The 24,529-nt window shown below is 57.8% G+C and overlaps 8 protein-coding genes across 8 annotated transcripts; 4 read left to right on the top strand and 4 right to left on the bottom strand.

The window, feature by feature from the left end:
* Positions 1 to 1,276: 1,276 nt before the first annotated feature.
* L226DRAFT_39114 (uncharacterized protein) lies at positions 1,277 to 2,234 on the top strand. The gene is made up of 3 exons (XM_067674486.1): positions 1,277 to 1,427; positions 1,492 to 1,748; positions 1,817 to 2,234. Exons 1-3 carry the CDS (start codon positions 1,394 to 1,396, stop codon positions 2,150 to 2,152), a joined length of 627 nt encoding a protein of 208 aa, XP_067543420.1. The 5' UTR covers positions 1,277 to 1,393; the 3' UTR covers positions 2,153 to 2,234.
* A 30-nt stretch (positions 2,235 to 2,264) lies between these two features.
* Positions 2,265 to 3,305, top strand: L226DRAFT_607904 (uncharacterized protein). The gene is made up of 2 exons (XM_067685865.1): positions 2,265 to 2,633; positions 2,690 to 3,305. The coding sequence occupies exons 1-2, from the start codon at positions 2,278 to 2,280 to the stop codon at positions 3,231 to 3,233; spliced, it is 900 nt and encodes a 299-aa protein (XP_067543421.1). The 5' UTR covers positions 2,265 to 2,277; the 3' UTR covers positions 3,234 to 3,305.
* Positions 3,306 to 3,501: 196 nt separating this feature from the next.
* On the bottom strand, positions 3,502 to 4,466 carry L226DRAFT_518724 (RNA-binding domain-containing protein; the record flags this gene model as incomplete). The annotated part of the gene is made up of 5 exons (XM_067678557.1): positions 3,502 to 3,758; positions 3,811 to 3,877; positions 3,934 to 4,083; positions 4,140 to 4,242; positions 4,294 to 4,466. The coding sequence occupies 5 exons, from the start codon at positions 4,464 to 4,466 to the stop codon at positions 3,502 to 3,504; spliced, it is 750 nt and encodes a 249-aa protein (XP_067543422.1).
* An 841-nt stretch (positions 4,467 to 5,307) lies between these two features.
* L226DRAFT_528976 (COX5A-domain-containing protein) lies at positions 5,308 to 6,467 on the top strand. The gene is made up of 3 exons (XM_067679503.1): positions 5,308 to 5,914; positions 5,967 to 6,024; positions 6,083 to 6,467. The coding sequence occupies exons 1-2, from the start codon at positions 5,545 to 5,547 to the stop codon at positions 5,999 to 6,001; spliced, it is 405 nt and encodes a 134-aa protein (XP_067543423.1). The 5' UTR covers positions 5,308 to 5,544; the 3' UTR covers positions 6,002 to 6,024; positions 6,083 to 6,467.
* Positions 6,468 to 6,726: 259 nt separating this feature from the next.
* On the bottom strand, positions 6,727 to 9,397 carry L226DRAFT_518726 (ARM repeat-containing protein; the record flags this gene model as incomplete). The annotated part of the gene is made up of 12 exons (XM_067678558.1): positions 6,727 to 6,760; positions 6,865 to 6,962; positions 7,018 to 7,093; positions 7,149 to 7,323; positions 7,376 to 7,499; positions 7,563 to 7,632; positions 7,683 to 7,729; positions 7,787 to 7,949; positions 8,007 to 8,087; positions 8,141 to 8,334; positions 8,389 to 9,009; positions 9,068 to 9,397. The coding sequence occupies 12 exons, from the start codon at positions 9,395 to 9,397 to the stop codon at positions 6,727 to 6,729; spliced, it is 2,013 nt and encodes a 670-aa protein (XP_067543424.1).
* A 1,348-nt stretch (positions 9,398 to 10,745) lies between these two features.
* L226DRAFT_565379 (CAMK/CAMKL/AMPK protein kinase) lies at positions 10,746 to 13,002 on the bottom strand (the record flags this gene model as incomplete). Its single annotated transcript, XM_067683793.1, has 7 exons — positions 10,746 to 11,012; positions 11,067 to 11,585; positions 11,642 to 11,691; positions 11,742 to 12,143; positions 12,203 to 12,645; positions 12,699 to 12,840; positions 12,906 to 13,002. The coding sequence occupies 7 exons, from the start codon at positions 13,000 to 13,002 to the stop codon at positions 10,746 to 10,748; spliced, it is 1,920 nt and encodes a 639-aa protein (XP_067543425.1).
* Positions 13,003 to 13,157: 155 nt separating this feature from the next.
* Positions 13,158 to 14,800, top strand: L226DRAFT_541927 (MFS general substrate transporter; the record flags this gene model as incomplete). Its single annotated transcript, XM_067682098.1, has 5 exons — positions 13,158 to 13,382; positions 13,441 to 13,653; positions 13,705 to 14,013; positions 14,134 to 14,334; positions 14,393 to 14,800. 5 exons carry the CDS (start codon positions 13,158 to 13,160, stop codon positions 14,798 to 14,800), a joined length of 1,356 nt encoding a protein of 451 aa, XP_067543426.1.
* Positions 14,801 to 17,472: 2,672 nt separating this feature from the next.
* On the bottom strand, positions 17,473 to 23,700 carry L226DRAFT_498044 (uncharacterized protein). Its single transcript, XM_067677646.1, has 11 exons — positions 23,046 to 23,700; positions 22,343 to 22,989; positions 21,562 to 22,281; positions 21,181 to 21,494; positions 20,568 to 20,702; positions 19,225 to 19,607; positions 18,910 to 19,036; positions 18,657 to 18,787; positions 18,470 to 18,600; positions 18,393 to 18,402; positions 17,473 to 18,308 (listed from the first exon to the last, which is right to left on the bottom strand). Exons 1-11 carry the CDS (start codon positions 23,593 to 23,595, stop codon positions 17,557 to 17,559), a joined length of 3,900 nt encoding a protein of 1,299 aa, XP_067543427.1. The 5' UTR covers positions 23,596 to 23,700; the 3' UTR covers positions 17,473 to 17,556.
* Positions 23,701 to 24,529: the final 829 nt, after the last annotated feature.

A 24,529-nucleotide genomic window follows, 5' to 3' on the forward strand; every position in this document is an offset into this window, starting at 1 on the left:
GGCCGCTTCCACGCTGAAACGGACTTACAGGTTACGGACCTTTCCTCCCGAGCAAGCAAGCCTACTAGTTCAGGTGTAGTAGAAGCGCGCACGCCACAGCGGCGGAGTTAAACGTTCATCTATCGGACATTCACCATATTCCCTCGACGCTCATCGCATGTATGATTCAGCTCTGCCTTCTACGCAGCGCCCGGAGCTCGTACTGGCATACGGTCGAGGGATGTGATTGTACTCTACATAGGACGACGAATCGATCTGAATGTCAAAGGTCAGTACCCCGGCCTAGTAGGAATAGTGGCCAAGAAATGCCCACTTGTCTTCCGTTGGTCTACTGACACCGTAGCTGTTGCGCAATTTAGAATTGCAATACCGCTTGTAGCAACGCACAAGATGTAGGAAACGGTAGTGACCCAACTTCCGAGATCACTGCTGAGGCGTCCGGCCGACTTCATCCAGCGAACGCGTCTTAGGAGATAAAGCAATACTGTAGGTGATACCATTTGCGTGTCTTGTCTGTTGCTCATTGCTGATTAGTAGATTCAGTATGTGGGTCAACACGATGCTGCCTTCCGTCCCCGTGGCTGGACATATAGAACAGACTTCGTCGTCATACACCCGAGGAAGAAATGGACAAGACGTCGATCACATCTCGCTCCCCGCCCATCATACATTTCTCTACTCTCGCGCCCGCATGACTAGGTTGAAGACGCGTCACTCTCGTTGTCGTCCCTCTTATTGTCGATGCCCGGCGAGTTTGTTACGACTGCATTCCCGGAGTCCATGGCGACTGAGGCTGCATACTCTGTCGGAATACCCGGGTGCGTGCGAGGACTCTACCCATATAGTCTCCCCTCCTCCAATTCCGTACACAGAATCCAACCTATCCATTCCTACCACCATGAACCACATGCTGACTCGAGAAGCTTCTCTTCAGCGTACCAAGCGCCGCTTCTTTCTAAAGAGCGTCGTACCATTGTCGCTCACGAGTTGGCTGCGCTGGGGCTCGTTCATTGCTCTCCTCCTCTCATGGATTTTCCTGTCCCACGTCGTGAACAGCAAGAACGTCGAGCTCATAGACGTAACGGGTGACCTGAAGGTCGATGCCATCAAAGTGATCAAGCTCGGCGAGGCAACAGATACCATCCGCTTTGGTGTTTGGGGCTACTGCAGGGGCGATATCAAGCTGGAGTGAGTTGCATTCAACACGAACTTGTGCACTGCGAGCTCACGCTGACTGTCCGCCTTATGAACACCTAGGGCTCTTGGCGCCACATGGCACCTTGGAGCACTTTGCAAACCTCATCCGGTGAAATTGAAGATCGACATTGGTTCCGAACTCGCCGACATACTAGACCTTGAAAACGTCGTCGAACTCGTGCACACAGCAGAAGCGATGATGGATGCCTTCGTGAAGCTGCATCCTTTTAGTACGTGCCAGTCGACCATTGTATGCGCCACCTATGCTCATAGCTATTCCCTCGCGCTGTCTAGGTGTGGCCATGGGAGTGATCGGATGGCTACTGTCAATGTCTCGCCGCAGCGTCCTCAAATGGCGGACAAAGACGATCATGCACATGCCTAATCCTGAATGGGCCTTCATCCCTGCCGCTGTCGGCTTCATATCCACCGTCATCTTGTCCGTATGCTATCTCTTGCTTCAACTTGGCCCCAACGAGGTCAATGCCTTCAAGATTGACTTCAAGCTTTTCGACATCGTCGCTAAGCTTGAGATCAATCCAGGAAATGCGGTCAGTACTAATGACGATGTGGTCCATTCCCTCCTCGGATGTATAGTACGTTCTGACGAACATCCCAGAGAAAGTATGACCACGCAGCAGCCATATGCTTCGGTCTTGCGTTGTTCTTCTACTTGATCTCTGTCCACACACCCTTACTCCCGGTGCGATGGCAGGGGAGGAGAGAAGAAGTCGTGCCTATCGTGCAGCTCGAAGAACTGCCGCCCTTCCGACTCGCTCTACGGCACATTCAGCGTCGCAAACAGGGCCAGTCACAGGATTTGGAGCTTCCGAAGGCATCCAGTACTCATTTGAATACCGAGCAATATGAGCTCTCGGGGTATTCACCTTCCAGTCCGCCGACGCCGTATACGAGAGATATGCAGATTATCCCATCACAGAGAAACCACACATAGTACTGTACTGTTAATTCTAGAGTCAGCTTGCCCGGAGCAGACATTCATATACATACCTTATACCCGAAGGATCGCCTAGTAGGAGAGTCAACGTTCACGAGCGCTTCGTACCTTCCCCGATTACCATGACCCCACCGCGCAAGATCCTCGAAGAATTGAACCTGCTAAAGTGCTCTCTCCTCCCCGGCGAACTGCTCGAATTCGTCGTAGACTCGACAAGTTGGACCGAACTCCTGGACTCATATTCACTCGACCCAGATTGCGACCTCCCCGACCGCTCACAATGCCCGGTGCCGCACTTCCAGCTCAGGCTAGAGTCCTCATCCGACGTCTGGTACGACGTCGTGCTTTCCCCAAACTATGGCGCTGAGCAAGCTTGTCTGCCCGCCATCTCAGTGAAAGGCGATAACCTCGGTCGAGCGGAGCAGGAGCGGTGGCAGCGCGTCGTGGCGAACGCGCTGGAGAGTGTGCACGGTAGTGAGTACGTCCTCCCTTCGATCCGCCACACAGGTCTCTCTAACACGACCGACGGCACAGATACCCGCTCTACGAGCTGACCTCCACGTACCTCTTCCCCCAGCTTCATGAAGCCCTCGACAAACCCGCTACACCCGCACCCACTGGCAGTGCCAGTACAAGTGCCAGTGACCGCGAGCCATCCGATGCTGCCGCTGACGAGAAACGGACGCCATCGAGTGCCCGCTACCACGCACTGTTCGTCTCGCACCACCTCAAGTCGCCCCAGAAACGCCGTTCGCTCTCGCAGTGGTCGCACGAGCTCTCCTTGTCCGGGTTCGCCAAGGTCGGCTACCCTGGCGTGATCTACTGCGAGGGCGCGCGGGAGGACGTCGAGGACTTCGTCGGCCGCGTCAAGAGCATGCAGTGGCTCGCGCTGAGGCTGCGGTTCATCGAGCCTGCCCCTCCGAGCGAACGAAAAGAGCTGTCTGAGGCGGGGCAGCGAGGACGGTGGGCAGAGTTTGAGAAGGCCGGAGAGGTGGTCGAGGAGATGAGACGGCTAGGGAGGGAGAGCTATGTCGTTGAAATGGGCATCGGCAATGCAGGCAACCCTCCGGCGAAGTGACTAAGACTTCATGAACTCGAGGGTGACTGACCTTCGAGCTTGCAAGCGGTGCGCATGTACAGTAGAAGATCCAATACATACTACTCGTTATTATGGACTTGGGATACATACACGAAGACCAATAGCAAAATATCACACCCAACAGGCGAACACATACACGGACAGCAACAGCACAGACACAACTTTTTGCATATCCCATGACCACAGACATGCTATATGCATCACACAGTATGCTCTGCGGCATTATTGTGCGGCTTTGGAGTATTGCTCAGTAGCGGCGGTCGTCGTAGCGGCCACGGTCGTAGTCGCGTCCACCGCCGCCGCTGCCGCCGTAGCCACCACGGTCATAGTCACGGCCGCCACCACCGTAACCGCCGCGGTCGTAGTCGCGACCTCCGCCGCCGCGGTAGTCGTCCTCGTAGCGTGGACGGCGGCGGTACTCGTCGTATCCTCCGCCGCCGCCGCCACCACCACCACCACGAGAGTAGCGGCTGTCGTAGGGCCGAGGGTCGTAAGGGCGCTCGACTAGGAGAAGTGTCAGCAACGCGGCATAAGGGATCGCAAACTGTCATCTCACATTCGTTTCTCTTCGGGGGACCATAGTACCGACCAGGGGTGGGAGTCCTCGCACGGCCACGTCGCGCCTATTGTCCACACCGTCAGAGACACTACTGGGTGCAATACGCAATATGCACTATACCTTTTCCACTGAAATGGCCTTGCCCATGAGTTCAGTACCATTCATCGCAGTAATAGCGGCGTCTGCCTCTTCGACACTCTCCATCGTAACAAACCCAAAGCCGCGAGACTCGCGCGTATGAGGATCATACATCACCTGGGCCTTCTTGACCTACATTCACAATCAGCCACGGGTGTGATATGCCGGCACCGAACAAATGAACTCACCCGGCCAACCTTCGCGAAGGCCGACTCAAGGTCACGCGTGTCAACCTTATGGCTTAGCCCGGAAACATGCAAATTGTTTCCAGGGTTGTTGCCGCCGCCTTCCCTGCAGCACAGTCAGCATCGACGCCACAGCGTACCGCAACAGTACACACACCTCTCGGCAGGCCGACCAGGACTCCTGCTCCTGCTTGAACGGCGCGGGGGGTCACCGCCACGGGGCGAACGTCCGCCATTGTTCCAGGCCTGGTCGTCGTTGGGACCGCTGTTGGACATGGGCGCATCGTTGGTGGGGATGCTGATGCCGGCCCCGTTTGACGGAGGGGCCATATCTTGGGACTGCCAGGCTGAAGACGATGAACGGACAGGGGAAAGGGTGGAAACGAAGTCAGGTTGTGCAACTGGACGTCGAAGACTGGGATGCTGGGGGGACGACGGCGACGAAAAGAGAGAAGACGCGCCACCAGAAGGAGAGACACACTGCCGAGGTGCGTACCGACGAAGGGAAGCGGGCGGCGAAGCAATATGACGGACCGCGACGCGTGTCGTGGCTTTGGGTGACGTCGGTACGGACTAGACGACGGGCGGAGGGTCCGTCGCATTGTCCGCGCGAACGACCATGAAGCTGACGTTCTGGGCGAAGCCGAAACCGGAAGTAAGGCGCGTCGACGTCGACATTGACACGGGCGCAAACGCTACTCGGCGGAGTGAAGGCCTTCAGCCAACAGGGAACAGTCGCCGTGAAGCATATGAGAAGCGGAGATGCTCGTCGCACGTCGAGAGTCGTCAGCTGCGGGCTGAAGGCTGCTGCCAAACCGTGCAGTTATGGCGAAAAGCATGATAGCTGTCGCGGAGCGTTCCAACTGGTGGGCGGACGTGCCGAATGCGAAGACGAAGCAGAAATTGACCGAACACGGGGAACGGGGGTTGTCGAGGTCGCGGCGGCGGATGCTGAGGACGTACCGTCATCCATTCTTGCGGTTTGCTGGCGTTGAGTGGCTGGTGTTGGGGATGACAGAGGTGTGAGTGCCTGCGCGCGCCCAAGACCGCTTATATGCCCCTCCAGTCGCACAAACAGGACCACACTCGGCCGGGCGCCCCGCACAAAATTAACCCACCGAGCGCGTCCGCAATATTGCCAGCACAGAACGTCGTGCCGTACATTATTCAAGAAATGCATTGGATCAGTCTGCGTTGGATGGCTGCTCGAGGTCGGAACGCAGCGATGCAGCAACGGAGGTCGCAGCATGGAGCGAGCGTGAGTCGGACTGAACCGGCTGGCGTGATGGGGTCGAGCCTCGGCTGAGTCGCGCCCGGTCGTGCCCCCTCCGCCCGCCTTTTCTTACGACCACATCGTCCCGCCCGTCGAGCAGCACCTTCTCGTTCTCCTCTCGTTACCTCCACAACGATGCTCCGTGCCCAGCTCGCCTCCACCCTCCTCCGCGCTCGCCCCGCCGCGACCCGCGTCGCCCCTGCGTTCGCCCGCCCCTCCTCCAGCGCACACGGCCAGGAGACGTTCGAGTCCTTCACGGAGCGCTACGTCAACTTCTTCCAGTCGGCCCAGGATCTCTTCGAGGTTCAGCGTGGCCTGAACAACTGCTTCGCCCACGACCTCGTTCCTGCCCCCGCCGTCGTCGAGGCTGCCGTTCGTGCTGCCCGTCGCGTGAACGACTACGCGACTGCCGTCAGGGTCTTTGAGGGCATCAAGGAGAAGGTGGAGAACAAGCAGCAGTACCAGTCGTACCTTGATGAGCTCAAGCCTCTCCGTGAGGAGCTTGGTATGTTCCTTTCGTTACGTTCATCCCCAACGCGTCTCAACGACGTGTGCAGGCATCAACATCAGGGAGGAGCTCTACTCGTCGTGAGACGTCATTGCATACGTGATAGAGTGTGTATATCCTCCCCCTCTTCGTGCGCGAACGAAACTCACGCGCACCCGACTGCAGTACTCTCCAAAACAATGATACTTTATCATCCACGCTAAATGGCGTCTGTGTGTAACCTTTGCTCGCCTTGAAGACGTTATCAGCATGCATGTTCTAGTGTCGCATCTCTAGCGTTGCGTCGTTGAGTGTATGCGGTGGAAAGCCTTGGCCTCGCCGAACGTTGCTTGGTGTCGTGTCATTTCGCGAGTAAGTGATAGGGGTTTGCGTCGGGAGAGTACGCAATATCATCTATTCGACCACTATGTGCGGCATTGTATCGACAGGTAACGAAATACTAACACAGGCTTTGCCGGCGTAGAACGAAATACACATACATATTACAGTCACTAGAGCGACGACTGGCGTGTGCAGGCAGATGAGTTGGGCAGATGGCGTGAATAAGGAGCAATAAAGAAAGAATGCTTGCGTAAATGTAGATGCAATAATGGGGGACTGTCGGTATCGAAGATTTACTGGTTGACTCTGCGGTGGTGTTTGGTGAATGAGCGATGATGCAAAACGAACGAGCGGGCTGAGCGAGGAAGGAGCGTGATGCAAACGCCAGAGACGGCGGGACAAGAATGAAAAGGATTGTGGGGAGCGAGTTGCAATGTTGAGATATGCCTGAAGATATGCGGATGATATGCTGCAGTCTAGAACGATTCTCAGTAGCCATAGTATGCACGCTGTGCCAACAATCTGCGTCAGAATCAGTGGGTAATCGAGGATGTGATAGCGCGTACCATACGGTCGCTGGAAAGAAACAAGTCAGAACGACTCCATATACTGTATTGAGAACGTACAAAAGCCAGATGACCTTCGAACCAGTCTTGCAGCCGCGAAGAGTGACAATGTGTCCTCGTATGGACTCGTACAGGAGAGCCCGCTGATCCTTGTCGGCCTGGTACCAAGAGTGAGCCGCGGGCGAGATAGCGAAAGGATAACATTACGCTTACGTTCGGGAGGACGCTGGCAATGAGCTGGCTACCAGTAACAGACAGTGCGAGGTCTACGATCATCGCCCGGCGAGCACTGTCGGGAGACTCGTCAGGGAACAGAAGTATATCTGGATGACCTGCAGACGCACCTCTTCGCGGGCTCGCACATGCGCTTGATGATTCTGTCCAGCGTGTCCTTGCCACCCTCCTTCAACGCCTTCGTGATCGACTTGATGCCCTGCTCGTTCGTGGCATACTCAAGCAAGCCGCTGAGTATGTGCTCCAATGCCATCTCACGATGACGGGGAGAGCCGTGCTCGAGGACTGTGGAGAAGTCAATGACGGTGCTGAGGACAAGTACCCAAGGTGGACATACTGTGCTGAATGCAATAGGAACCCCACTGGTTCTTCGCGACCTCGCCGAACACGATTGCCCCTTGGTTCAGGATCTCGTCGACGATGCCATCCTTCGCAGTGTCTTCTAAGTTCTCGAACGCGTGCTACAGATGTCGGAAAGAGTCAACGATCCAAGTCCACCCATGTCAACACCTGCGTCCACTGACCTGGACGACGAGCGAGCCCGTCTCGTGGCATGCCAATGAAGCCCACTTGCCTTTGAGAGACTTGTTCACGCTAAGAAATGTGTCAAAATGAGGTCGTCACCATGAACCGCTGGAACGTACTACGCGAATATAGGAGGGGCAGGAGGCGTCCAGCTGAGTTCCATGATCTAGACGAGCCTTAAAGCTTAATCAACCGCCCGCATACAACGACGTAGACCACAAACCTTGCTCCAGACGTGGGATGCGTGCTTGTTAACCAGCGTCTGCGCCGGGTCGCCTAGGAGAAGCTCGGACACGATGAGCAGGCGGACCTCCTCTTCGCAGTCCAACGCCTTCTGGAGGACATGGCACCCGTAGCAGTTGGTAGCTAACTCGACGACACGGCCCCTATGGTAGTTTGTTTCAGTCGAGTCGAGATAGGAATAGAGGACGAGCGTGACGAACCGCATGCAAGCAACAATCTTCCGCCTCTCCTCGACACTGGACGTAGCCTCGAGACACCGTTGCACGGCCCAGTTCCCAAACCTTGATGGATCTAAGCCACGGGCGACAGGGAACGCTCCAGATGGACCACGCACCTGTGCGCCATCATCTCAAAACCCTTGCCACAGATAGCGTCGACAATCTTCCCGCGTTCTTCAGCATCGGCAACCTTCAGCTTCTGTTGCAGGAAGATCGATGCCTGCTGGTCGGACGACTTGATGATGCGAGCGACGAAGAGATCGTAAGGGGGAGCTGACGAAGGATGCAAGAGCGACAAGAAGTTGATAGGCTGTTACGTTCGTTTAGCACCGGATGCGTGGTACGAAGTCAATGAGTCCCTTACCTCGTGAGCTTGTGAGCCCTGTCGCTGAGGTTGAGAGGGTGCCTGGGAAGCTTGACTAGTCCTGAAGGTAGAGTCCGTGGTGAACTGGAGACCACGTTCCGCGACATCGTCGGCCTTCAACCACTCTGACGTTGTGCGGTAGCGTTGGCCACCCCAGGTGAGGGGAGGGAGAGACTGTGGAAGGACGTTCGTCTCTAGACGGCGTCGCTCGAGCTGAGACTGGGGCGCGAAGGGCTGGCCGCGTGAGACAGGTGCGTGCGGCGCATCAATGAAGGGTTCGAAGGAGGGGAAATAACCGGAGTCGGGGCTAAGAGACTGCGAAGAAGACCAGAACCCCTGCGAGCCAGGCACACCGTCCTGCAGACGGTACCCGGTCTCGAATAGAAGGGAGTTGCTGTCGCTAGACCGAAGTGCGCCGTTGAAGTCGAACGTCGGGGGCAGCTTTTGGTCGAACTGCTTGGCAGGCGAGAGGTCAGTCGGAGTGAGAAGAGCAGAGGTGGTAGAGATGGGCGATAGATCTGGAGAAGTGGGAGAGTGGGCCAAGTCGCTCCTGAGTCTGGGCAAGGGTGGCACCGGACCTGGAGAGTTCAGGTTGAGCGATCGGAGCAACTGCTCGACGTGCTGAGCATAGGTCATCAGTCGAGTTGTATGCGCATATAGTCAGCATCAGGGAGCTCACCAGCTCGTCATAGGTAGGTGAGAGCTTTTTTCGGCCGTCACCAATCGCCCCGACGTCGCGACGACGTTGGAGGTCGAAGCCGACTGGGCCGAAGACATCTTCGTTGTTTTGAGGGGTGGGGTAGGAGGACGAGCGGTGGGCAGTAGGACGCATACCGACGGGCATAGGCGCACCGCTGAAGCTGGATCGAGAGAACGAGTCGATAGCCTTTGTCCAGGCGGTGTCGGAGGGCAGAGGCTGAGGAGCCCAGATGGAAGAGGCCGACGTCCGAGAAGAAGGGAGAGGGTCGAAGAGGGGAACGAAGGGCTGCGAAGAGGCGGTCTGCTCCATGTCGGTTGGCGAAGGCGGGAGGATGGGGGATGGAAGGAGCGACGCACCAGCGCGGCGACGGCTTATATACGTGCGTCGGCAGGAATGAACCATGCCCGGGTGATGTGCCGGAGGGTGTTCAAGTCGCTGCGCTCGTTTTGGGGATGCGCAACCCATATCGGGGTCTTTCTGAGCATTCACACGGACGCTGTCAGCGAGAGCGGGTCTCCCGCCCAAGCTCGAAAGGCCTCCTCGATGGTCACATAAACGTGATTAAATGGCTGAGAGAAGCCTCGTGCGGTTCCCTGCTCTCCGCCGCCAACTGGGGGCCTCTTCCCGCGTCCTGCGAATCTCAACTGCTAAATGCCAGCGAAGCAACACCCATTAATATTCTGAGGCCCGACAGGTCGTCTCTGCGCCAAACGGCCGTTGTGCACGCCAGCGGAGACGCCGCTCAAGAACGATCAGAGTCGTGTGGTGACCTGCCAGAGCCCGCGAGGGCCGACAGGACGTGACCTATCACGCTTGTTGTCAGAAGGGAGGAGCGACCGTTTCTGGTAAGAAGTCACATACCGGACGTGCCGAACGTCGAGTTTGACAGCCACTGGTGGAACTCGCGTGGAAGAGATGGTTCGCCGAGAGGAGCGGCGCTCGTGCATAGAGCCTCCCGCAACCGCTGCATTGCTTGGCCTGTCGTTTCGAGCAGCCGGCCCTATTACCTTCATCCGTCCCGCCTCGCGTATTCGAGCCTGCGAGCATATAGCGACCCCGCAAGGGCTTCTCCGCGGAGCCAGGCTGAGAGAGAGCGGTGGGAGACGATGAAGGCACCAAAGTAATTCAATCGATCGACGGTTTCATGAAATTCATGTCCTCCAGTCTGAGAAGGCGCCCCGCGCTGCCGCAGGGAGAAGCGCAAAGGAAGATCATTTGTTCTTTGATGGAAAAGGCGCGTCATTTTCTGTTGATATCCATGAGGCTACCGTAACCGCTTCGCGGCCGGAGTCTGCGCTGGAGAAGGGAGTGCGGTGAACATCTGCGAGAAGCTAGCCCCGACTGGGTTTGAGTGCACGTACCGTCTGTCCGCTCTGGGCAGCGCCACACCGCTATTGGGAGCTGCCCCAAGTCCTTCACAGGCCGACCCGAAGACGCACGTCGCAGAGTTCAGCCACAGAAGGAGTCACATTACTTCCTCCTTGACATATGCATGGTAACGATACATTATACGGTATCCAAAGAGCTACATCCGACGGCCTCCTCTGACCAGATCAAGCGAGATAAGTAGTACAAGCAAGCACAGCACAGCAGACAGCGTAAGACACGAACACGCACGAGAGAGCACAAACAGTCTAGGTCGACGAGCCAATCCGATCTACTCCCCGCCGCCAGCGAGCTCCAGGATCAGCCGACAGGCGACGTCCATGAAGATGTACGGCGAGACGACCTCGTCGTCGCGAAGGCTCAGGTCCTTAACCGAGCGGCTCGACTCCGACGCTGTCTCGGACAGGTTGGCATCCGGGTTCGCCATGTCGAACTTTCCCGCGCCCGGTTCGGACGAAGCCTTGTACGTCTTCTTGTGGTGGAAGTCAACGAGGTAGTTGATCGAATCGACCATGTACAGCTGCAAGTTCATGAGAACCTGTGCACCCGAGTCAGCTAGTCTTTCTCGGCCGCATATACTCTGCGCACGTACCACGACATCTTGTACCCGAGCCCGCGTCTCGATGAAGTAGATCGAAGACGCGGCGCGGAGGTCGACGTAGCCATCGTACTCCCTTGCACGTTCGATCTTCGCGCGGTCGCCTCCTCGCTTCTCCTGCAGGGCGCCGAGGCCACCGAGATCAGTCTTCTCCTTCCACTCCATGCCCAGCGTCTTCAGCGTTCGGTAGATCTCAAGCATAACCTCCATGGGCGGAGATCTGCTCCGAATACCGAAGTGCCATTTTGTCCGGTGCTGCTTCTTCTCCTTCATCGGCCATGCTCGTTTCGCGGTAGCATACGACTGCAGGTGGTGCTGCTCCGGGAGCTGCTCAGGCAGCGACGAGTTGAGCACCGCGAAATTGTTGCTCTCCGCTTCGTTCTGCGGCGTCGAGAAGTCGAGGCCGTCATCGTCATCCTCGTCATAGTCGTTAAATTCAGAGTCGAACGGATTCTCTTCCAAGTCTGTCCCACCTCCGGGTGACATGGCGTTCGGAGACAGAGGATGGCGCGGCTGGGAAGCGTATGACGTCGGTGATGGCAACCTCGACAGAAACAGAGTGTGCTTACGTCCATAGCGGCCAACTTGGCGTCCCGTTCCTGCTCCTCGTATTCCGCCACTATTCTGAACTCAGTGACAAGTCACGCCAGCGAACACAGCCCCACTTACAATTCCGTCCTGCGCGCCGCTTGTCACGCAGGAGCATGTATGCCACCTTGACCGCATTTCCTTGTGGGCCATCATCTCGCCGTAGGCACTCCCAAACGTCATCCTTGTCGACACCTTCCATGCGCGATGCAAGTTCTTCCACAACTTCCTCCTCAATGCGTCCCAGACCTTCGATGAAATCGTATTCGAGGGCTTTCGGAGGCGCGACCAGCGAAGAGAGCGTCCCGAGGACAGGACCTTGCTGTGGCATAGGACTGAGATACTTTGGTAGATCGGTGGTGTAAAAGGGGTGTTGCATAATCTCGGGGATGGTGATGCGCTTGACGGGGTCGACCGCGAGCATGCCATTGATCAGACCCTTCGCCTCAGGCGACAGATAGGACGGCAGGTGGTACACGCCCTCTAGAGAGCACACTCAGCACGATTCGGGCAGGGCGAATGAGGGAACATGGTGCACGTACGGCTAATCTTGGAGAACAGTGTCTGCACATCGTCGTCCTCGAACGGTAACCTCCCGCAAAGCATGACGTACAGGATCACCCCGCAACTCCAGACGTCGATCTCCGGCCCCGTGTACAGCCCACCGCGGATGACCTCGGGCGCAGCATAGTTCGGGCTGCCGCAACTTGTCTTGAGGAAATCGCCGTCCTTGATCTCGTTCGACAGGCCGAAATCCGCAATCTTGACATTCAAGTCGTCGTCAAGCAGCACGTTCTCGGGCTTGAGGTCTCGGTGCACGATCTTCAGGTGGTGGCTGTACTCGATCCCGGAAATGAGCTGCTGGAAGAACCGGCGCGCCTGGGGCTCGGTCATCCGCCCGTTCGCGACGATGTAGTTGAAGAGCTCCCCGCCGGCGTACTCGAGCACGATGATGATGTCGGACGGCGTAGAGATGACCTCGTACCTGGGCGAGTGATCAGCTTGCCATATCTGCGCGCGACGAAGCATGGCACGTACAGCTTGATGATGTGGGGGTGCCTGAGCGTGCGCATGTACTCAACTTCGCGCTGGACCCTCGTCTTTGTCCGGTGCTTCGCGATAGCGTGCTTCGAGATGAACTTCATCGCGACCTTCTGACCGGTCACGGTATGCACGGCCACTGTCCATTGCCCGGTAAGACGGAGGGAGATCTTAGGAATGCACGGACGCAGCATGCAGGCTTACTCTTCACTTTCCCGAACGTTCCCTCTGCGATCTCCCCGACGACGGTGTACTCTCCGAGCTTGTACGCCGGGAACTTCTGCGGTGGGTCGTCGGCCATGGTGTTATGCAAGGCAGTCACGAGCAGATGCAGGCTGCAGCGAGACGGTGAGAGTTAGAGCGAAGGTGCTTGTCGGCAAGCGCGAGGGGGCGCCCAGTAGGCGCTAGTATCTCATTGGGCCGAACCGGGCGCTAACACGGTTATTCCGTCGCACGATGGATAGACCTGGGCAAGACATCCTTCTCCGCACTTTGTCCCAAGTTCACAGTGTCAACCCAGCAGAGGACGATGCAGGAATCAATGGCAATATAAACGGCGCAGACCGCGCGGATGATTCCACTTCAGAACCGTCGCAAGCCTACAAATGTCTCCTCGTTCTGGCAGGATTCATGATGACCTTCCATGTTATTGGGATTAACTCCATTTACGGTCTCTTTCAGGCACGTCCACACAAATGCACCGGTGCACTACATTGCATGCTAACCCGATTAACTTTAGGAATTCTACACGTCTCCTGAGACCAACATCCATGGTGCGGAAGGGCAGGATGCCCTTGTCTCCCTCGTCGGGACCATCGGAAGTGGTCTCACTTGGAGCGGGAGCATCTTCGTCAACCCAATGATAGGCAAGACAGACAACGTGAAGCTCATCTCACTGTCCGGAGCCTTCATCATGAGCGTTGGCATTTTCCTGGCGAGCTTCTGCACGCAGGTACGTGCATCCCGAGATCCTCCGAACCGCAGCGTTAACCCCACGATACAGCTTTGGCAGCTGTACCTCACGCAGGGCTTGTTGTACGGCATCGGCTCGAGCATGTACTACTTCCCGTTGATGTCCCTTACGCCCGCATACTTCGACCGCAACCGGGGAGCCGCAATGGGAATCGTCCTTGCGGGAGCCGGAGTGGGCGGACTGGTGCTATCGCCGGTCTTCCATGCTCTCCTGGCCCGCCTTGGCATCCGCTGGGCCCTTCGGGTACTAGGGCTATGGAACCTTGTGCTGAGCATCCCGATCTCGAGTGTATTGACCAAGAAACACGGGGCGGCCGCCGGTGCTACAGGGCGGACGCGAGTCAGCATGGCCCTTGTCAAACGCGGCACGTTCATCCTACAGGTGTGTACTGTGACACTCATATCACCCACCTTGCCGGTGCCGTAGTTGTATTTGACTGAACCTACGCTCTACCCCCAGTCTGTCGGTGCGTTCCTGTTCGCGGCGGGGAACACAGTCCCCGTGTACTTCCTCACGACCTACTCGATCTCGATCCTGTCGTATTCGAGCTCCACGGGGTCCCTTTTGTTGGCGGTCAACACCGCCGTGAACAGCGTCGCACGCATTGCGATGGGGATTCTCGCCGATCGCGTCGGACGGCAGAACACCATGGTTCTGAGCGTACGTACCTTGCGACCCTCGAGTTCTATTGTCTCCGCCGACCCACAGCTGCCTACAGGTCTTCTTCTCTGCGGTCACGGTATTCGCCCTTTGGTACGATTCCGATCGCGGACGCTTTATCGCGTTCACCGTATTGTATGGGATCTGGGCCGGCGGGTATAACGCGCTCCTACCGACCACGATCACGGAAGTATACGGCGTCCAGAACTACTCGAGCGTGAACGGGTTCATCTACTTCATCCGTGGTCTCGGTGCGCTCTTCGGTGCTCCCATAGCTGGCGTCATACTGGGAAGTCACCAGCGTGGCGCAGGAAGCAGCAAGATGTTCACCATGGACGCGCTGCGAACCCGCTACAACGACGTGGCTGTCTACGATGGGGCACTTCTTCTCGCTTCTGGCTTCTGCGTGGCCTATGTTCGGTGGTTGGATGCCCGAGACAAGGGAGGGTGGTCATGGCGAGCGTGACATCGACCCTGTTTCCTTCACGTAATGCTCACCTGACGTTTGCCCTCGCTGTCAATGTAACAAGTTCAAGGGTTAACGTTCCTCGCGCGTTCACACAGGAACGCAGCTGCGGCACAGGAAGCAGACGAGTGCCATTGGGTGATACAGAAGCAAGGTACAGGACAGGGCGTGGACGGGAATGTGTGTCCCAGAACTACGAGAACGACCAAGAGAAGTGGCATGAATGCCAGGGTTGCCCTCAACTCTACTGGGACGAGGCTCGGCCGGAACCCTGTGGTCCCCTCGACCTCATGACGAGGCCTAGAGGCAGGGTCGTCGGCAAGCGTTCATCTTCCACGACCGTAACAGACACAACACGTAGGAAAACCGTGCAGGGTCTTGACTTGGTACGTGGGTGCCGCACGGCGCACCGTAAATGCGCACGAGGAATCCCAGAAGTTGGTTTGACAGAACTCACGTCATATAGCATTTGGAAAGGGGATTGCTTGAATAAAACAACTGAGTAGCTTGGCAAGACGAAACAATGGGATCATGGACACTCAGCGCAACGTGGCAGAAGACAGTGGTATTGACATGGACGTCGGGCGGCGACAGCAGAGGGTGGTCGTCGCTGGAGGAACGAGTTTGGAGGCGCTGGTGGACGAGAAAGAAAAATTCGTGGAGGTTCGCACGGTCTTGATTTCGGGGCATCGGACCGAACCGGACGTCTTTGACTGCAGTGCTTTACCGCGTCTTCTTGAACACGACGTCTGTTCCGCGCAGACAACATCGTGTGTTCGTCGATTTTCTGGTCTTCTATCAGCACTTTCACAACCGAGAGTCAAAAGGACATGAGCCGGCTTCCGATATGCCCATTGGGCTTCAAGAACCATCTCCACCATGGGACCGTCTTATTTTTTGTCGGTGCGATTGGCATTTTTCGGAGACGTGACCTTCAACAGCGACAGGACGCTATCGGGTAGTATGGAGGCAGTGTGCGTCTTCCTCTGTTGATCGTCGTGCTGGCGACTGCGCATGAATATTGTGCCGCAAATTCCCAGACTGACAATGTCATTCATGGCCTTCTCCGACGTCGCCGTCAAGACGGCTGGGCGCAGCGCATAGGACACTAGAAATCCGCATAACGGTGCCAGAAGCGGCGACACCCCGCCCTGCGGCTGGGCCTCGAACGAAGAGACGCATCAGCAGCCAGTGTACGTACGAACGTGCTGCTCCGTTGTGCTGATCTAACCTTCCTTGTCGCCATCCGGACAGCTCGACCACATCATATTCCCTTATTTCTGGCGGTTACCCAGCTTACGAGAAATCTCTCCACACCGCTACGTTTGCGCTGGAGTGTGGAACGGCACTGCTGGATCCTGAAGACCTGATGAGCAATTTCCATGGTGCCAGAATGTGTAGGTCCCAAGGAGCAGAAGCAATCTATCATTGCCATGTAATTGACCTTTTAACGGCGCGTATGGCAGATGCCGAACATGCCGATGCTCGGTCGGGTTTTCGGAGGCTCCCGCAACGCCCTGGCGGACGTATTAATGCTAATTCTGGACGGTTCTGTGCTCTCCAGAACCGAGTGCATAATGGAAAAAGTCCGGCCGTGGCTAGACCATTTCTATGGTGAGGTATAATCATCGTGTTTGCCTACTCCCGCTGACTTCTTGATTCATCTGCTCCCATGGTTCTCTAGCCTGGCACCACCCGTGGTTCTCCCGGCGCTCCGTGCCGAAGATTCTGGGGTTTGAGGTCGGGACGCCGCTTCATATGCTAGTTGGTCCCGAGCCAAAGCATATGGTTTCACTTTCCCATATCTGATGCTGCTGCCTCAGGCTCCCAACAATTTGCAGTTGACTCTTCTGATGAGACTGTTCCTGCCGCCGCCCAGACGCGAGAAACCGAGCCAACTCCTTGTTCCTGGTGCATACAGATGCTCAGCTGGTGGCGAGTGCGCTCAGGTATGCTTTCGACTACTTATGGCATCAGGCGGTTCGCTGGAGGCAGACCTCATGGCCGTCGCCATATATGTGCTTTCTGGCGGGCGCCCCGTCAATCGCTGAGAACAAGGCGTTGAGAAGAAATGCATTCCTCCCGTAACCTGACCAATGACGCAATCCGCAACACAGACCCTGCAGTCTGGAGAACACCGGTCATCAGCTTGATTCTGCGGTGCGCATCTTCCCTACCCTCGGTTCCTGACATACAGACTACGTTTACCGTACGTAGTCGCTTATCTTCTGCGCTGCCACCTTCTAGACATGATCGCACGAAATGGGAACAAGAAGCCACCGCCGCTGGCGACGCGCTACCCGAACGGGACCGGAAGCAGCTGCGGCGCGCCCGTGACTTACTTCATGGAAGGTGCGAAGCCTGACGCCAGACGTATCGGCGACATTGAGAACTTAACGCAATATCACTCTTCTGCGACAGGAGGCCTGGACGCGCTCGCTGTTTGGGGCTTGACTTATGCTTTGGTCAATCAAGGGACAAGGGCTGATCTAGGGTGACGCTCCCTGTTCCGCCACCACTATCATGACCACGCCGTACGCCCACAGCCAGAAGTCCCTGCACACCCATCAAGCACTGTGACCGCTCATCCATCTCCGCCGCGTAAGCGAGAAGGGTGGTGTACGAGAGTTCAAACCCACTGTCAGCACCACAGAAGGCGGAGGACCGTGTTGGGGTTTCAGCCGGGCATCTCTAGCGGCGAGCTTGTCTACCATCCATGCGTTACAGGCTGGATTCCCATGCTACAAATTTTCCGATTACACCGTGACCACTTCCCTGCCGCCCCGTTTGAAGACTTTCCCGCCTTTCATGACGAACACGATGCTCGACTTGTCGACCGCAGACGCAAAGTCCTTCTCCAGGTCCCCGCTCGTCGCCACAATATCCGCGGCAAACCCCCTCCTAATCGCACCGAACGGAACCTCGTTGTCACCGACCACGCGCGCGTCCTCTTGCAACTCCGCCACCCGCGCTAACCTCTCTGCCCCTTCTCTGCCCTCCCAAGCCATGCTCCGGATCGCCTCCCAGCCGCCGAACGTCGCCCAGCGCAGGACATGTCGCCAGTCAGCCCCCAGCTGCACCATCAGTTTCATCTCCAAGGCGTTGTCCCCATGAGGGAACGTCCCCGTGTCGCCACCACATGCGATCTTCGTCACCCCCTTCTGCAACGCCTTCTGAAACGTCCGGGCCGCCACGTCCCACCTCCCTCCCGGGAGCTTTGCGGCGTCAGTCGCGTAGTTGACGGACAGAGTGGGGACCCAAATGACATTAGACTTTGCGACGGACGCCACGAGGGCGTCCGCCATCTCATTTCCATGCTCGATCGTGTCGAAGCCGCCGTTCTCTGGCAAAAGCTCCGCACGCCAGGTGTGCGCGTGCGCCACGACCTTCACGCCTAACTGCCGGGCAGTAGCCGTCAGCGTCTTGAGCTCGCTATTCGAGAACGTCTGTATAGAGGCCGCGGCGATCTTCTTATTGACGTCCGCCATGCGGGTGCGCGGCCGGTAGTCTAAACTCAAAATCCATGCGGATAGTGAATCGCAGTGAGTATCCCTTCATACCGGACCTCACGATGTACGCGTCGTGAACTGACCTGCGTAGACCTGGGCAACATGCCATCAAATGTCAAATGTCAGTGACCCCGGACCGACTGTGCAGGATCGCCGCTACCTTGATCCAGTCTGCGCCTGCTCCGACCTGCTTGCGCACCGCCTTGATGCACTCTGCTTCGCCATCGACGAACTGGGCTCCGGTCACGCCCTCGACGCCGTCCTGGAGCAAGTGCAGGTTGCTCTTCGGACCTATCCGGAGGGTCTAGGTCAGAACCCAACCGTGTCTCGTGGCTGGGCGCACGCACCATAGGTCCCGCTAGTGATGATAGCCCTGTTGGCGCAGAAATATCGGGGGCCCGGAATCAGCGGGTTCGGACCAGACAAGCACTTCCTGAGCTGCACGTCCGCGTCTTCTGCGCCTTCTGTTCCTAGGTCTCTGGATGCGAAGCAACACGCAGGGGTCAGAGACGTCATACTCTTCTCACGGGCGTACGTTGTGCGGAACAGAAACAGAGTTCTGCAACGAGCGGTACAATGTGAATGCGGCCGTGCACGCACCGTACTGCGGTGTACCCCGCCATTAATGTCTGCTTGGCATGAACAGTGGCCCGCACGGTGCGTTCGACGAGGCTCTCCTTTGTCAACTGGTCCTCCCATGTGGTTTCCGCATACGGGTGGAGGAACACTGCAGGGTCGCGTCAGCGTCAGCCCGTCGCTCAAACTCATGTCCACACCACCACCACCCCGCTCGACGTCCGTCCAAACGGGATCACACGACAACGCCACAAACAGGGGAGCCTCGACTGCGCGAGGACGCCCACCCGGCGGTCGTGTACTCTCGTACTGTATATGTGCATCCATCCAGAGACTCACTGTGCACGTGCGCGTCGACCAATCCGGGGAGGACGGTCGCCCCCCTAAGGTCGACAGCGTCATCCCTAGCAAAGTCCACGGCGTGGAGCTGGTCTCCGGAGTACGGCTGCACGTCGAGGACGAGCCCCGAGTCCTGCGAGACCGTGACCACGCGCTGGGGCAGCAGCTGCAGCGTGTACGGGTCGAACAGCTTTCCGGCGTAGATCTTCACGAGGCGCTCCCCCGCGTCCTGGCTCGCAACGTTGTCGTTGTCGTTCGGCGCTGCGGTTGCGTTCATGTCCATGTTGAATGTCATGTTCGCGTTCATATTGCTGTCGACGATGTTCGCTCCCGTGTCCATATGCATATGCATATGCTGCTGCATGTCGCGGCTGACGACGATGCTCGAGCTCCTCTCCGGGCCGGGCGCGGGTCCCGTTCTTGTAGTCGCCATCGTCACGGTGCGTCGACCGCTAGCCGGCGCGGTTTGGGGTGGGATGTGCATGAGCACAAGCTAGGACGGCAGCGTACAATTGTCAGTGATTCTGAACCCAGTGACTCCCCGCGTGTGTGTATGCGTGCCTGCGGACTTCTCCTCCCGCGACACCGACTCGTGGGTGCCGCCCTGCCGCGGCCCGGCCAGATAAGTATACCATCATCATCAACACGCCGTGTCTACCGTCCACTGCCCGAGTCCAAGTTGGAGATAAGTATAGGTAGGCTTATGTACAGCTGAAGTGCCTCGAGGGTCGCGATCGCAGCGATCGACGGGAGCAGTTATCGATTTATCAGCCATCGTGGCCAGGTCAGGCTCGAGCTCGCTGTGCAGCGTGTTCCGTCGACGGTGGCTGAGCGCTGTGAACGCGTTACGTTGGAACCTGAGCGAGGCAGGATGGAAGGTTGGGTGTGCGGACGTCTGCCGCGAACCTAGTATACAGTAGCACGTAGCAGCACCACATCTCGGATTGGGGTGAACCGGTGACAGTCCGCGTGCAGCCAGGGATGTCGGTGCACCCCGGCGCATCCGCCGTGACGATTCTGACGAACCTCATAAGTCATGACACGACGGCGATGTACCCCGAGCCAGCAAACCGGCGCATCACGAAGCGCGAACGCTCGGCAGCGTCATGCACGTCACAGGGACACTGGGACGGTGGACACTGGAACAGCTGGCACCCATATCATAGCACGCTGCGAGTGCGCGGAGAGAGCGCATCACTGATTCACCGCCGCATGGCATGCACGTCATTGACATACTGGACTCCCAGAACGTCATGCACGCTCCGACATGTGCATGTCGTGACCTGCGCGAACGGCGGGCTGTCAGCGACATCGACATCGACATCAATTTCGACTTCGAAAACAAGGGCCAAGGCTGGCCATCGATGGAGATCGCCGCGGCCGCGGCGGCGCGCGACCGCGACAGCAAGCGATGCACAGGGGGCGCACATGCATGATGTATGGGTCCCGTGGAGTGCCGGAAATGAAAGTGGCGAGAGCTCATAAAAGGGAATGAAGATCGCGTCCCGCGAGGTCCCGCGAGTGCGAGTGCGTACAATGTGCATCAACATTTGTCAGCACCTCCTCGAACACTCGAACACACAGCGACACAAAACACAGTCAACATGTTTGAACTAGTGACGTGGCATACAGAGACAGGAGGGACGAGTGTGACTAGTACGAGTACGATACTTGGTACTTAGGAGTGGGTGCGGGGTATCGAGGCGCGATGCATAGTATAGTAAGTATAGCCGCAGAACAGACAGGCAGGCGTTGTCCGAATCTATGTAGTGATGCTGATATCGTCCATGGTGAGTACTTAAAGTATACGAGATATGATACACCTAGCAGTAAAGATAGCGATGCGATGCCCAGAACACGATGCGTGGGATTGTCCGACCCAGGAGAGAGAAAGAAAAAGAAACCGTAGATACTCGTACATAGAATTCTTGATTGAGGCAGAGGCATTAGACTTACAAGCTCTCGACTGGGGCAGGCTCGTCAGTCGATTCAGCGATAGCGATGCGTGGCGCAGCAGCGGCAGAAGGCCCGCGCTCCTCGATGCGGCTGAGCGCGAACGGCCCCTCGACGGGGATGGCCTCGATGTTGTCTGCGTACGACCGCCACGAGCCGACGAAGTTCCGGTTTCCCACCATGTAGCCGCGGAATATCGTCTTCCCAGCCGCAGGGAAGTGGACGGGCACGCGGAGCAGGACAATCAGGCCGTCCCACTGGCGCACTCGTCCGTAGAAGCGATAGTGGTGCCAAGCTTCGCCGTGACGAGGGAGAGTCTAGATGGCGCAAGGCGCAAAAGACGTCAACAGCGAGCATTATGCGCGCCATGCGGAACGGACGCACCTCGCCAGTGATGATGATGTCCTGCACACCGGTGCAGTCCCTGGTGAACGGGTCGTCGTAGTGCTCTGGCATGCCTTCGCTCATCATCTCCTCGAGTAGGGCCTCCGTGTCCGGGTCGTACTCGAGCATCATGTCCCGTGAGCGCAGGACGGAGTCGGGGTCGTTCTCGTCGCCGTAAAAGTAAGATACTTCCGAGCTCACAGAGGTCACGCTGCTGCGCCGTTGCCTGGAGGTTGTCTCGACCTCCATAGCGTCGTCCTCGTCGTCCTCGACAGCGTCCTCGAATTCCGAACGGACACCGTCGTCGGCGGATGACTCCATCTCCGTAGCCTTGGTGCGAGCCGCGACGCGCTCACGGAGCTCGACCTCTTCACGGTAGGCGTGCATCTTGCATGTTCGGCACTTCGAGGGGTCATGGGTGCTGGGCCTACCCTCGACGTAGTCATCGTAGCGCGTAGGCTGGTTAAGCACGCCCGGGACGGTGATGCGGAGTTGGTTGCCCACATGCTGATAGTCGAACGTCTTCGGCAAGTAGGCATTGAGGACGCCGTCATCGAAGCCAGGTTTACTTCCGCCGGTAGGAACAGGAACAGTCGGGGAGACGCAGTGGTGCTCGCGGAAGAGGACGTACACGGGGACTTCCGCTAGCGAGGGGAACTCCGCAAGCTCAGGCATGTTCGTCTCGTTGATCATGTCCCGGTACCTGAAAAACTCGGGAATCTGAGGCGGGAAGTTAGAGCTTGTCCGACAGAGGCAGAGACGATCACGCAAAACGGCGTACCTGCATCCGCCCGGCAAACATCCCTGCAATAGAGCCAAACGTGTACGCCACGCCCTTGAGCGGATGATCGCGGTACGGGTCAATGCAGCCTATGAGTCGGTTCCAGTCGTTGTCAAACCTGGAGCTAGCCGACACGAGCTGCTTGCGCCCCGAGGAGGCGTTCTCAAGGCGTTGTTGCTCGGGTGAGAGGGCGTCTAGGGAGTCCCATGCACCAGGCTCATACAGTTGAACGCCGCGGATCGACGCCCACTCAATGAAGTCCGCCTGTGTGGGGCGGACGCCATCCGCAGGGTCCGCATGGGCACGGTCGATCGGAAGCACAGAAGGAGGGTCGTATGGGACAGCTTCTGCGAGCATGAGGAAGGACAGTTTCCCTCCGAGACCGACTGACGGCGACATGATAGTCAGCTGCTGACCGTAGTGGATGACACGTTCCATGACCATGGACGGCTCGCGGTACTGAGGAAAGTAGGCGAAAGCGGTCCCTTCCGGGAACTGGCTGTTGTCCCGCAGGGAGCTGTGGATGGGGAAGTCGTAGTGGTTGTCCGGGGCAAAGAAGGGAGAGTACTGGAGGGATGCGACCGCAAAGGGACGGAGAAGATCCATAAAACGTCCGCGCCGGTCTGGGATCATTGCTTGGAGGCGCTCTGGGAAGGAAATATGTCCGGTGGGGAACTAAACCCATCTAAGGGATATGACGCACCTGGAGTCATGGTAAACCACAGTAGCCAAACTACGAGGGCATTTGGAGTGATGTCAAGCGGCCAGCCGGTGCCGGAGTGCATGCGGTGTGCCCAGAGTCGATTCTCCATGTAATGGTCGACCAGGGAGTGGATGCGGGCGTAGTGCACGAGATGGCGGTAGTTGCGACCGTCGTTCTCGATGAACATGAGGTACGCGGTCCAGAGGTCGCTGAGGAGGTTCTCGGAGTCGAGGTTACCATGCTTGAGACGCTTGAGGGCAAGGGTCTGCTTGACAAGCTGGAATGCGAGTGCGGAGTTGGTGAGTCGGGCAGCACCGAGCCTACGGAAGGCGGCGGCGGTGTCGAAGGTTGCGCGAAAGATCCTTGCATACAGGGCCTTGCGATGTGTGGACAAGATGTCGGCGAGATACTTGCATGTGAGGAGGAGCGGAGGCAGGTGCCGCGGGGGACCGAGGGGGTCGATGGTGGCCAGCTCGAATGCGATGGCGAGAATCACGTCATGGGGGAGACGAGAGCAGAAGAGGGAGGCATGCTGGGAGTAGTACGCCATGGGCGTCGGGGACGCGGGGGCTAGGCGGGGCGGGTGAGGGCGGACATGGCTGTCGGGACTGGGGCACTTTTATCGCTTCGAATTGGACCGTGGCGTCTGTTGGGCAGCGGAGAGAAGACGAGCAGAACGCGACCGCGGAGTGACACGCTGAGTTTGCATCGACCACCCTGTCACGCGTCACGCCCCGGGATCTTGATCGGCATGCGTCCCAGAATGGCAAGCGGGAGATGGCAGCCACGCCGCCACGAGCGTCGAGCGAGCGAGCTGCAGCCTGCCCAGTCCCGGAGCTGCCTGTGCCAGTCTCGGAGCCCGCGGGGCGTGCGTCGTCGTGCTCGCCTGCATCTGCGCCTGCGCATCCCCACCCAGTGCGACACCCAGCCTTCGGACGTTCTGCACGGGAGGGCTCGCCCTTGCACGCTCCCGCTCGCCCGCGGCTGCCCAAGTCCCCGTCGCCGGATTCGGACATGTCGCTATTCTTGTCTTCTGCCGTATCTCCCACTCTCTGATCCTCCCCCGCCCCCTTCTCGCATTCGCCAAGTCCTCAACGCTTCTCCGCCGTCTTCTCTCACCGCCTCCTCGCGCCCGTCTGCTCAGCTCTCGTCCCAGCTCCGACCACCTTCCTCCGCCTATCTTCGCGCTCTATCCCCACGCCTGTCTATTGCGTCCTCTCCTGCTCGGACCTTGCCTTCTCTTCTTGTAAACGTGCCTCGTCCCACGCGAGCTGCCACTGTCGTCATGTAATATTAACTCTCTGTCGTAACTAACTGCTAAGTACTGTACATAGTGCCGCCCGTCCGGCGGCCTGTCCCCCACTGCCGCCAGCAGCAGTTGCGCGCTGCGCCGTCAATATCCAACCACCGTATAGTCTGCACGGACCCTGCATCCCGCCTCCCTGGGCCCCATCGCCCATGTTTGAAGGCTTCCAATTTATCTC

This window comes from Lentinus tigrinus, assembly GCF_003813185.1.
Source record: "Lentinus tigrinus ALCF2SS1-7 unplaced genomic scaffold L226scaffold_1, whole genome shotgun sequence".
In the NCBI taxonomy this organism is placed as follows: domain Eukaryota; kingdom Fungi; phylum Basidiomycota; class Agaricomycetes; order Polyporales; family Polyporaceae; genus Lentinus; species Lentinus tigrinus.